This window comes from Carcharodon carcharias, chromosome 12 (genome assembly GCF_017639515.1).
Source record: "Carcharodon carcharias isolate sCarCar2 chromosome 12, sCarCar2.pri, whole genome shotgun sequence".
Classification (NCBI taxonomy): Eukaryota; Metazoa; Chordata; class Chondrichthyes; order Lamniformes; family Lamnidae; genus Carcharodon; species Carcharodon carcharias.
This window is the reverse complement of record NC_054478.1, coordinates 25,975,409-25,988,501: the sequence shown is the minus strand read 5'-3', so window position 1 is coordinate 25,988,501 and position 13,093 is coordinate 25,975,409. Positions and strand designations below refer to the sequence as shown.

The following is a 13,093-nucleotide window of genomic DNA, read 5'->3' as shown; positions in this document are numbered from 1 at the left end:
GAGGCGATGGTATTGTCGCTGGACTAATGATCCAGGGACCCAAGGTAGAGCTCTGGGGACCCAGGTTGGAATTCAATAAAAAATCTGGAATTAACAGTCTAATGATGACCTTGAAACCATTGTCGATTGTTGTAAAAACCCATTTGGTTCTCTAATGTCCTTTAGGGAAGGAAATCTGCCATCCTTATCTGGTCTGACCTACATGTGATTCCAGACCTCCACCCCAGATTGACTCTGAAATGGCTTAGCAAGCCACTCAGTTGTAACCAACTGCTACAAAGTCACAAAAGAGGAATGAAAAATGAAACCGAATGGACCACCCGGCGTCGACCTAGGCACCGGTAACGACAACGGCAATCTCAGCCATGTCGACACTGCGAAGTCCTGCTTACTAACCTCTGGGGGCTAGTGCCAAAATTGGGAGAGCTGTCTCACAGACGAGTCAAACAATAGCCTGACATAGTCATCCTCACGGAATCATACTTTACAGATAATGCCCTAGACACTACCATCACCACCCCTAGGTGTCCTATCCCACCGGCAGGACAGGTCCAGCAGAGGTGGTGGCACAGTGGTATACATTCAGGAGGGTGTTGCCCTGGGAGCCCTCAACATAGACTCTGGACCCCATGAAGTCTGATGGCATCAGTTCAAACATAATTACCACATACCGCCCTCCTTCAGCTGATAAATCAGTGCTCCTCCATGTTGAACTCCACTTGGAGGAAGCAGTGAGGGTGGCAAGGGCACAGAATGTACTCGGGTGGGGGACTTCAACGTCCATCACCAAGAGTGGCTCAGTAGCACCACTACTGACTGAGCTGGCCGAGTCCACCCTGGCACTACCACCATGTCAAATGGGTTAGATTTTGAACAGATCTAGCAACCTTGGGCATCCATGAGGCGCTGTGGGCCATCAGCAGCAGCAGAATTGTACTCAAACACAATCTGTAACCTCGTGGCACAGCATATCCAGCACTCTAGCATTACTATCAAGCCAAGGGATCAACTCTGTTTCAAGGAAGAGCGCAGGAGGGCATGCCAGGAGCAGCACCAGGCATACCTCAAAAAGGGGTGTCAACCTGGTAAAGCTATAACACATGCTGTCGGGCACACAAGTAGTCCTAAGCAGCAAGTGATAGACAGATCTAAGTGATCCCACAAACAAGGAATCAGATCTAAGCTTTGCAGTCCTGCCACATCCAGTCGTGAATAGTGGTGGACAATTAAGCAACTCACTGGAGGATGAGGCTCCACAAATATCCCCATCCTCAATGATGGAGGAACCCAGCACAGCAGTGCAAAACATAAGGCTGAAGCATTCGCAACAATCTTCAGCCAGAAGTGCCGAGTGGATGATCCATCTCGGCCTCCTCCAGTGGTCCCCAGCATCACAGATGCCAGTTTTCAACCAATTTGATTCACTCCACGTGATATCCAGAAACGGCTGAAGGCACTGGATACTGCAAAGGCTATGGGCCCTGACAATATTCCGGCAATACTACTGAAGACTTGTGCTCCAGAATTTTCCGTGCCCCTAGCCAAGTTGTTCCAGTACAGCTACAACACCAGCATCTACCCAGCTATATGGAAATTTGCCTAAGTATGTCTTGTACACAAAAAGGACAAATCCAACCCAGCCAATTACCCACCCCATCAGTTTACTCTCCATCATCAGTAAAGGGATGGAAGGGGTCATCAACAGTGCTATCAAGCAGCACTTGCTTAGCAATAACCTGCTTACTGATGCCCAGTTTGGGTTCCGTCAGGGCCATTTAGCTCCTGAGTTCATTACAGCCTTGGTTCAAACATGGACAACAGAGCTGAACCCCCGAGGTGAGGTGAATGTGACAGCCCTTGACATCAAGGCAGCATTTGACAGAGAGTGGCATCAAGAAGCCCTATTAAAACTGGAGTCAATAGGAATCAGAGGGAAAACGCACCACTGGTTGGAGTCATACCTAGCACAAAGCAAGATGGTCATGGTTGTTCAAGGTCAGTCATCTCAGCTTCAGGACATTACTACAGGAGTTCCTCAGGGTAGTGTCCTAGGCCCAACCATCTTCAGCTGCTTCATCAATGTCCTCCCCTCCATCATAAGGTCAGAAGTGGGGATGTTCGCTGAAGATTCCACAATGTTCAGCATCATTCGCAAATCCTCATATACTGGAGCAGTCCATATCCAAATGCAGCAAGACCTGGTTAATATCGAGGCTTGGGCTGACAAGTGGCAAGTAGCATATGCGCCACACAAGTGTCAGGCATTGATCATCTCCAACAAGAGAGAAGCCCACCATTGCCTCTTGATATTCAATGGCATTACCCTCACTGAATCCCCCAGCATCAAAAGCCTGGGGGTTACCATTGACCAAAAATTGAACTGGACTAGCCATATAAATACTGTGGCTACAAGAGCAGGTCAGAGGCTAGGAATCCTGTGACAAGTAACTCACCTCCTGACTCCCCAAAGCTTATCCATCATCTACAAGGCACAAGTCAGGAGTGTGATGGAATACATTCCAATTGACTGGATGAGTGCAGCTCCCACAACACTGAAGAAGCCATCCAGGACAAAGCAGCCCACTTGATTGGCACCACATCTACAACCATTCAATCCCTCCACAGTAGCAGCAGTGTGTATCATCTACAAGATGCACTGTAGGATTCACCAAGGCTCCTTCAACAGCACCTTCCAAACCCATAACTACTACCATCTAGAAGGACAAAGATAGCAGATAGATGGGAACACAACCACCTGGAAGTTCCCCTCCAAGTAACTCACCATCCTGACTTGGAAATATATTGTCGTTCCTTCACTGTTGCTGGTTCAAAATCCTGGAACTCCCTCCCTAACAGCACTGTGGATGTACCTACACCGCATGGACTGCAGCTGTTCAAAAAGGCAGCTCACCACCACCTTCTCGAGGGCAACTAGGGATGGGCAATAAATGCTGGCCCAGCCAGCGGAGCCCACATCCCGTGAATGAATTTAAAAAAGATAATGAAGGCATGTAAAAAAGGCAGTACATTAATCCTGTGAGATTTTAATCTTCATGTAGATTGGGAAAATCAAATTGGCAGAGGTAGCCATGAGCAAGAATTCACAGAGTGTATTCAGGACAGTTTCCTAGAATAATATGTTTTGGATTTAAGCAGGGATCAGGCTACTTTGGATTTGCTAATATGTAATGAGGCAGGTTTAATAAATGATCCCAGAGTAAAAGATCTCGTAGCAAACAGTGACCATAACATGGTAGAATTTAACATTCAGTTTGAGAGTGAGAAACTTGGGTCAAAAACAACTGCACTAAGCTCACATAAGGGTAATTACAAAGGAATGAGGGCAAAGTTGGCTAGAGTGGACTGGGAAAGGAATTTAGCAGAAAAGATGGTTGATGAACAATGCTTAAGAAAAAATTTATGACTCATGACAAAGATATATCACAATGAGGAAGAAGGATTCTAGGAAGGGGCTAAACCAATGATGGTTAATCAAAGAAGTTATGGAATGTATCAAAATGAAAGAAAAAAAAAACATACAATGTAGCAAAGATTTGTGCTAAGCCAGAGGATTAGGAAAGTTTTAAAAACCAACAAAAGATGACCAAAAAAGTAATGAAGAAGAAGAAAATAAACTTGGAGGGTAAACTAGCAAGTAATACAAAAATGGACAGTAATAGCTTGTTTAAATGCATAAAAGGAAGAGAGAGGCCAAAGTGAACATAGGCTCCTTAGAGAATGAGGCTGGGGAAATAATAATGGGGAACCAGAAAATGGTAGAGGAGTTGAATAAATACTTTGCATTAGTCTTCACGGTAGAAGACACTAATAGCATTCCAAAAATACCAAATAATCAAGGAGCAAAAAGGGGGGAGGAAATAAATATAACTATCACTAGAGAAAAAGTACTTGGGAAACTAATGGGACTAAAGGCTGATAAGTCCCCTGGATCTGATGGGTTGCATCCTAGGATATTAAAAGGAGTAGCTGCAGGGATAGTGGATGCACTGGTAGGAATCTTCCAAGAACCCTTAGATTCTGGATAAGTCCCAGAAGATTGGAAAACTGCCAATGTAACACCCTTATTCAAAAAGGGAGACAAAAAACATGTAACGATTGGCCAGTTAGCTTCACATCCATCATTGGGAAAATGTTGGAGTCTATTATAAAGGATGTAATAACAGAGCTTTTAGAAATGCAAAATATAATCAAGCAGAGTAAGCCTAGCTTCATGAAGGGGAAATCATGCCTGACAAATTAATTAGAATTCTTTGAGGAGGTAGCAAGCAGGATAGATAAAGGGGAACCAGTAGATGTATGATATTTGGATTTCCAAAAGGCATTCAGTAAGGTGCCACACATAAAGCTACTTAATAAGAGCCCATGGTGTTAGGGGTAGTTTATTAGCATGGATAGAGGATTGGCTACCTTATAGAAGACAGAGAGTTGGGATCAGGGGACATTTTCAGGATGTGCCACAGGGATCAGTGCTGGGGCCACAGTTATTTACAATATATTAATGACTTGGATGAGGGAAATGAATGTAATATCATCAAGTTTGCGGATGACACAAAAATAGGTGGGAAGGCAAGTGGTGAGGATAACACAAAGGGTCTACAGAGGATATAGGCAGATTAAGTGAGTGGGCAAGACACTTGGCAGATGGGATATAACATGGGAAAATGTGAGGTTGAGCACTTTGGCAGGAAGAATAGAGGAACTGGACATTATTTAAATGGAGAAAGACTGCAGAAAGCTGCAGCACAGAGGGATTTGGGGGTCCTCGTAAATGAATTGTGCATGCATACAAGTTCAACAGGTAATTGGGAAGGCAAATTGAATGTTGGCCTTTATTTCGAAGGGAATGGAGTATAAAAATAGGGAGGTCATGCTAAAACTATACAAGGCACTAGTTAGACCACAACTAGAATACATTGAACAGTTTCGGCCCCCTTATCTAAGGAAAGATGTAATAGCATTGGAAGCAGTCCAGAGAGGGTTCACCAGGTTGATCCTGGATATGGAGGGATTTTCTTATGAAGAGAGGTTGAGTAAGTTGGGCCCTGTAATCATTGGAGTATAGAAGAATGAGAGGAGACCTTATGAAACATATAAGATTCTTAGGGGGCTTGACAGGGCAGATGCTGAGAGGTTGTTTTCCCTTGTAGGAGGGTCTAGGACCAGAGGGCATAATCTCAGAGTAAGGGGTCGCCCATTTAAGACAGAGACAAGAAGGAATTTATTCTCTCCGAGGGTAGTTAATATGTGGGATTCTTTACCACAGAGGGCTGTAGAGATTAGGTTGTTAAGTATATGCAAGGCTGAGATAGACAGATTTTTAATAAGTAATGGAATCAAGGGTTATGGGGAATAGGCAGGAAAGTGGAGTTGAGCATTATCAGATCAGCCATGATCTCATTGAATGGCAGAACAGACTCAATGGGCTGAATGGCCTACTTTTGCTACTACATCTTATGGTGTTATATGCAAAGGTGCTACCACTGAGCCAAGGCTGACATAGAGGAATAGATACACAACCAGAGATTCAGTCTTTCTTGCATTATACTAGAAGGAAAAATAAATCCCTCCTATCCCATGAGCAATAACATTTTTCCCTTTAACTAATGCAAAAATGTGTAGCAGGGTATCTATGGGGAACAACATAATTTTAAGTAAGAGAACAGGTAAAAATATCATTGTCTTTTTTCAATCAATTCTTAGGATGTGGGTATTGTTGGCAAGATGGGCTTTTTTTGCCCATCTCTAGTTGCCCTTAGTAATGGTGGGGCCTTCTTCTTGAACAACAGTGTGGTTTACTAGGTTACTTCAGAGAGTAAATAAGACTCAACCATATTAGTGTGGAACTGAAGTCACATAGAGGCCAGACAGGGTAAGGACAGCAGATTTCCTTCCTCAAAGGACATTAATGAACCACTTGGATTTTTACAACAATCAGACAGCTTCATAGTAACCCTTGCAGATACCAACTTTTATTTGCCAGGATTGTTTTCTTTTAATTGAATTCAAATTCTGAAACTTACATGATGAAATCCAAATCATGTTCTGTGACTTAGTAATCCAACTCTTTGGTTACTAGTCCAGTAACCCAGCTACTGCACCCTTAAGAGGTATAAAAAGGAAACTATGTCACTGATAGCTCCGATGCTCAACAATTATGTTCTTTTCACACTGAAGACTCATGATTAATGATAGGCCATTGGTTTCCAACAGGAATATTTACCTAATTCCAAATAAAGTTACTGCATTGATTTTCTAGAGGGAGAGCAGATAGTTGAATTGCTGTAGATTCATATTCACTACACAACCTCTTTCTTTACAGAGGTTTCTGCCTTTTTCGAGATTGGAACATCCCTGATATACAACTTCCAGGAGTTTTATGGGATTGCTAAGAATCTAAGTGCGCATTTATCTGCTATCTATATGGACAGGACAATTTCCACAGAGAACACTGCTTTCAGCTTCCGGACAACACGTACTCCCAGCATCCTCCTGTATGTAGACAGCTACCATGAGGAGTACTTGGCTGTGATACTGCTCCAAAATGGTAAGTATAAACAAAATGCTGGACTGTTTACAGTCACTTGGTAGTACAGAACTGGAACATTGCTGAAAAGAGAGACATGTTGCTGAAGCTTTTCATCTTTCACTCATCAGGACAAATGCAAGAACGCCAGAGTTCAAATGATCACAACAATTTATAATACAGGAGAAAAGGGTGCTGTTTGGTTGACAAACTTGCTTGGCATTCTTGTGTTTTTTCCCTGATGAATGCAAGGCATAAAGCCTCGGCAACATGTATCTGTTTTCAGCAATACTCAAGTTTTTAACAAGTTTATTCTTGTAAGGCTTCAAAGAGAATTGCACCATACAAAGGATAGGTAACAAATGCTATGGGATAGAGTAGCATAGTGGTTACGTTACTGGGCTAGTAAAGCGGGTCTCAGTAATGGTGATCATGAAACAATCATTGATTATCTTAAAAACCCATTCAGGTCATTAATGTCTTTCAGGGAAAGAAATCTGCTGTCCTTACCTGGTCTGGCCTACGCGTGTCTCCACTTAGTTTCTCCAACATGGGGTTGACTCTTAACTGCCCTCTGTAACAGTGCAGGGCAAGTAGGGATGGGCAACAAATGCTGGTTTTGCCAGCAATGCCCTCGTCCCATGAAAGAATTTTTAAAAATGCACAGGCTTAGACCAAGTATCTAGAAAGATGAGTTCATCTCCTGCCATGGCATTAAGTTAAATAAAGCAGCAAAAAATCCTTCCTAGTATCAGTAATGGTGATCAGGGAGCTACCAGGTCGTTATAAATTTGCAGTCTAGCCTATGTGTGACTGCAGACCCACAGTAAAGTGATTGACTCTTCACTGCTCTCTGAAAGGGCCTAGCAAGCCGTACAGTTGCATTCAAGAAGACAGCTCACCGCCACTTTCTCAAGGGGAATTGGGGATGGGCAATAAAAGCTGGCCTTGACTGTGATACCCCATCCTGTGAATGGTTTAAAACAAAAGGTCAATTTTTAAATCTTTTAGCTCCAGATTATGACAGTGACTACTTAGTACACTAGGTTCTGGGCAGAAATCTAGGCTCTGTGGAAAGTAGAACCTGGAGTTGTTCGGATACTTTTCCTTGAAGTTTCTAAAGTCATACGATTGTATTAATAGTTGGTAATTCATTAAGGGCACTCAAAAGACAGAAAATGTGGAAATATTCAGCAGGTCTGGCAGCATCTCTGGAAAGAGAAACAAAGCAAACGTTTTATGTCAATGGCCCTTCATCAGAACGGGCAGTTCCGATGAATGATCTGAAAAGTTGGGCAGGATTTTCCGGTCCTGACACCTCACATGAGCTGGGACATGTCAATGAACTTTAGTGAAAAAATGTATTTAATTTATAAGCCCTTCGTGAAAACTCATCCCACCCGTGGATGAGGTTCCATGAAAAATGCGAAGGCCGCCTGGGCTCTTCACCTGCCCCCTCCCCGCCAACCTTAAGGTTGGATGGGCAGCTTTCTCAATAGGCTTAATTAGTTCAATAATGGCCTTAATAGGCCCTTGACAGTTTGACGGGTGTGCAGCCAACTCAGGACACACGTCCAATGTCATTTTACACCGAACGGGGCATCGTTGCGGATGGGGCAGAAAAATTTGGAGAGCTGTTAAAAATCAATGTTCAGTCAAATATATCTCAGCCCAGTTCATCCTCCTTAAGTACACCCTTCTTCAAGGAAGCCTTGGTGAAGGCAGCTCACTAAATCTTGTAAATTTTAGAACCATTGCACCAGATTTTCATCTCCCGATAGCATTGGGAAAGTAAACAGTTTAAGATTTTTGACTGCAGAGTCAAGCGCTACCCGCCAAGATGCTGTGCAGTCTTATTAATGAGCCCCATCAGGCAATTTAAGAGGTAATCAGCTCTTTAAAGGTCATTTGGGTGTAAAGTTCAATTCCTTATCAAGATGGCGTCCTGTGCTAAAATTCAGACTAAACCAGCATTTCAGCTTAAGAACCCATCTTGGCCACCTGGGAGACTCTTTAGAGCAAAGATTTGATGTAGCTATCTGTGATTCAGCCTATTTATACTATTAATATTGGGAGGATAGAGGCCATTGTTTTCAGTCCCCACTCCAAACTCTGTTCCCTATCTGTTGACTCCTTTGCTCTCATTGGTAACAGTCTGATATTAAGCCAGTCTGTTCACAATCTTTCTGTCACCTTCATTCCTGAGATTAGTTTCCGACCTCCTATTCGTGCCATTTCCACAACCACCCACTTCCTCCTCTTTAACATCACTTGACTTAGCCCCTGTCTCAGCTCATCTGCTGATGAAACCCTCGTTCCTACTTTGTTACCTCTAGACTGGACCATTCCAACACACTCTTGGCTGGTCTCCCACCTACCGTCCATAAACTTGAGCCTTTGTCTTAAATTGCAGTATGTCCTATTTCCCTATCATCCCTGTGCTCGGAGACCTTTATTGACTTCTGGTTAAGCAACATCTTGATGTTGAAAGTCTCATTCTCATTTTGAAATCCCTCCATGGCCTCACCCTTCCCTTTCCCTGTAATCTTTTCAAACCCACAACCCTCTATCCCCTTATGTGGCTTGGTGTCATACTTTGTTTAATAATGCTCCTGTGAAGCACGTTGGGAAGTTTCACTTTGTTAAAGTTGCTATATAAATATAAGTTGTTGGTGTATTTGATTGCCACCTTCCAGAATGCCACCCCTGTCAGTTACCCTTTGCAGCATCGAGATGTCCCTTCAATGCATCTCAGTCTCAAACAGCCTTCCTGGCAAAATGTTAGTACGTTCATTGTCTTTGTCAAGAAATATCTCCTGGTGTTGGAACTAAAGTTGTTCGTTGCAACCATGTACCTGTGCCCTCTTGATCTGTTGCCTTGGTGTACCTATTTGCCATGCTTCCTTCCTCCATCCTATTCAGCGTCTTCCGATGTCTGGGGCTCCCTCAGAGATATGTAGAAAAGTAACCACAGAGCTCAAGATAATATTGTGGACCATGTCAGAAATAGCCTTATCTTAACAAATAAATTAAATGCTATAGAAATAACTCTTACTAATTAAGGAAGTATTTTTTATTCTTTCATGGGATATGGGTGCCACTGGCAAGGCCAGCATTTGTTGCCTATCCCTAATTGCCCTTGAACTGAGTGGCTTGCTGGAGAGCAGTTAAGAATCAATCACATTACTGTTGGTTAGGAGTTTTATATGGGTCTGAACAGGTAAGGATGGCAGATTTCTTTCCCTAAAGGACACAGTAGGGAACCCGAGGGGTTTTTACAACAATCAACAATAACTGTTATGGTTACCATTACTGAGACTAGCTTTATAATTCCAGGTTTATAAATTGAACTTAAATTCATCACCTGCTGCTGCAGGATTTGAACCCATGTCCCCAGAGCATTCACGTTAGCTTCTGGCACATTAGTCCAGTGATATTACCACTGCACCACCATCTACCTTCTTAGCAGGCTGCCTGCACTAACATAAACAGAGAATAGTGCGGTCAGACTATATAAGTTTTTTTTCCCTCAAGGTTCTGTAATATAGCCAGGAACATAGCATAGAAGACAAGCCTTTGTATGAGTTTGAGACAATGTTAGAAAAAGGAGTTAAAGTCTGCATGTCTAAACAAATTGTTTGGACAAGGGTGACAGGGTATCCATACAAGACATGAAGCCAGATTGCAAGGGGTCTGTCTTGACCATCTATTAATGAACAAACATAATTAAATAAGTGAATGGCATGAGCTATCCACCCTAAAATAAGGCATAAAAACAGGCAGCCAAGACAGGAGTGCAGGCAGATGAGGGGCTGGTCCCCAAGTTGCTTGCTAGCTTCAGCTTAACATCTTGGCCGGTACAACCTCGAGGTGGATCCCTGCTAGCTATGGCTTAACACCCCAGGCATTTTGAGAGGTGACGGAAGAAGATATCATCACTGCAGTAAACAAAGATCAGACTATTCTGAAGTTTCATCTGTCCATCTGATCCAGGACTGGTAAGGCATTCTCACCTGTTTCTGGCCATATGTCTATTCTGGCTGTGTGTTGCATTTGAACTGTCACTCCTCAAAAATCTACTGTAAATGGGCTGTAAGTCCTTGACCCCTTTTGGGTAAATTGTGATCCTTGCTCAAACGACAAACCAAAGCAAGAGTCATTGACAACTGTCATCTGAACACATCGATAGGATTAGTGCCATGTTATCACTCCCAATATATGTATACTTATTATGGAATTACAGGTCTAACTGGAATAGTTTTGTTCTATTTTCCATTCTGATTTTTAGGCCAGTAGGGCCAGTGCCTACACTGAAGGATTGACAAGTATGACATCATCACCACAGAATTACTAAGTGATGATTAACGGCCAATAGGCAGGATATAACCCAATCACTATAAATAGTGCTTACTTTTCTTATTATCGGCAATTAGAATTCATTAGTAAGTCTTTTTCTTTCTCTTACTTGCACTTTCGCTGCTCTATAACTGATCCAGCAATTAATGTTTTTCTACTGTGACATTTTTACAATAAACATTCGGCTCCCTGAAGTAATATTGTTGGTGAAAATCTTTCATTCTCACTTATCATGCTCCAGGTACCAAGGATAGGATAGATAAGCAAGCAGGAGGATCAAAGGGACGTCTATCCTTTTGAGTTTTCAGATGTAAAGTTTGTGATCTTTCCATACTTTTAAGATCGCCCGCCTTGCTAAGTTATTAAATTATACTTCATCCGCCATTGGCAATGTTCATAATGAAAACTCTTTCTCTGCTCGAGAAAAGTAAACAAAAAGACTCACCTTTTATAAACCAAATGTTTCCTCAATTCGAGATATCTTTATTGTTACTTAACTTCAATCCCCATTCAAACATGAAGTGTGAAGTGATTCATTTTTGTAGAAAGAATGTGGGGAGACAATATAAAATAAAGAGTATGATTCTAAAGGAGGTGCAGGAGTAGAGGGACCTGGGTGTTTATGTGCATAAGTCATTGAAGGTGAGAGGACACGTTGAGAGCATGGTTAATAAAGCATACGTATTCTAGTCTTTATTAATAGGGGCATAGAGTGCAAAAGCAAGAAGGTTATGTTAATCTTGTAATGAAAGCTGGTTTGGTCTCAACTCAAGTATTGTGTCCTGTTCTGGGCACCACACCTTAGGAAAGATGTGAAGGCATTGGAGAGAGTACGGAAAAGATTCACGAAAATGGCTTCATTGATGAGAAACTTCAGTTACGTAGCTAGATTGGAGAAGTTGGGATTGTTTTCCTTGGAGAAGAGAGGAGATTTGATAGAGTTGTTCAAAATCATGAGGGGCCTGGACAGTGTAGATAGAGATAAATGTTCCCATTGGTGGAAGGATCAAGATCAAGAGGGCACAGATTTAAGATAATTGCAAAAGAATCAAGGGAGACATGAGGAAAAACTATATCACACAGCAAGTGGTTGGGATCTGGAATTCACTGCTTGAGATTGAGGTGGAGACAGGTTCAATCGAGGCATTAAAGAGGGAATTGGATTATTATCTGAAAAGGAAGCATGTGCAACCCTATGTGGGGGAAGGTCAGCCAGAGAGTGGCACAAGGCAAATTGCTCCTTCAGAAAACCAGTGAGGACACAACCGGCCAAATGGCCTCTTTCTGTGCACCGAATTAGCACCAAATTGCTCAGTCAGACATTGGTGTGTTTGTTGATCTATCAGTTTTCTGTACTTAAACATGTTGGAAGTCAGTTCTGCTCACATCAAGTCTGCAACCATTCCAGTCATCAGTCTTCAACAAACTTGCATTTACATGGATCATCATCAGCTCATCTCAGAGTGCTTCATGCAATGGATTACTTTGTGCAGTGTCAGACACTGATTATCTATTTAAAACAATATGCTTTCGGTGCTGATCTTAGCTAGTCACAACCTACTTTAAAAAAAGGAGGAATAAAATTTTATTTTAAAATATATAGGCCAGGATTTTCTATTCCGAGCCTAAGCCCTGTGCGGGAAGCAGGAGTATTTCCCTCCGTGGAGCCCAATGGAAAATCGCGCCGAACTGCGCGGTGCTGGGCTCATTAATTATGCAGTCGGGGGTTCCCCGACCTCGTGAGTGGCAGAGCGGGCAGGAAGTCGTGTGTCCTGCTCTCCCATCCGGGTGCCGTTTAAATATGGCAGCCGGACAGCTGCAGCTTTATCCCATTCTGAACTGCAGTCCAGGAAATGGCTCGGAGACCCCAAGCAGCACTGGCACCAAGATTCAGCAAAGCATCCCTGAAAGTACTGCTGAGTACAACAGAGGACAGAAGGGACGTCCTCTACCCCAGGGGATGGAAGGAGGAGGCCCACCCGACTCCACCAATCCTGCGTGGGAGGCACCTGCCAGGGTGGAGAGTGTGAACAGTATACACCAAAGGATAGCCCTGGAAAAGGATGAATGCTCTCTCAGCTGCGCCTGCAGGGTAAGTGAACTCTGTGCTGCTCAAACTCACCTCACAGAGTGGCAATTGGGCCTCAGTGGCCAGGCTACCATCTATATTAGCCATGGATAAAGGGCTTCTCA

General features: G+C 43.0%; 1 protein-coding gene across 1 annotated transcript in view; it reads left to right on the top strand.

The window, feature by feature from the left end:
- Positions 1 to 13,093, top strand: part of LOC121284659 (contactin-associated protein-like 5) — a 1,009,875-nt gene that overhangs the window by 876,971 nt on the left and 119,811 nt on the right. The window contains exon 19 of the mRNA XM_041200217.1: positions 6,341 to 6,565. Coding sequence (XP_041056151.1) covers positions 6,341 to 6,565 — 225 coding nt within the window. The remainder of the gene's footprint in view (positions 1 to 6,340; positions 6,566 to 13,093) is intronic.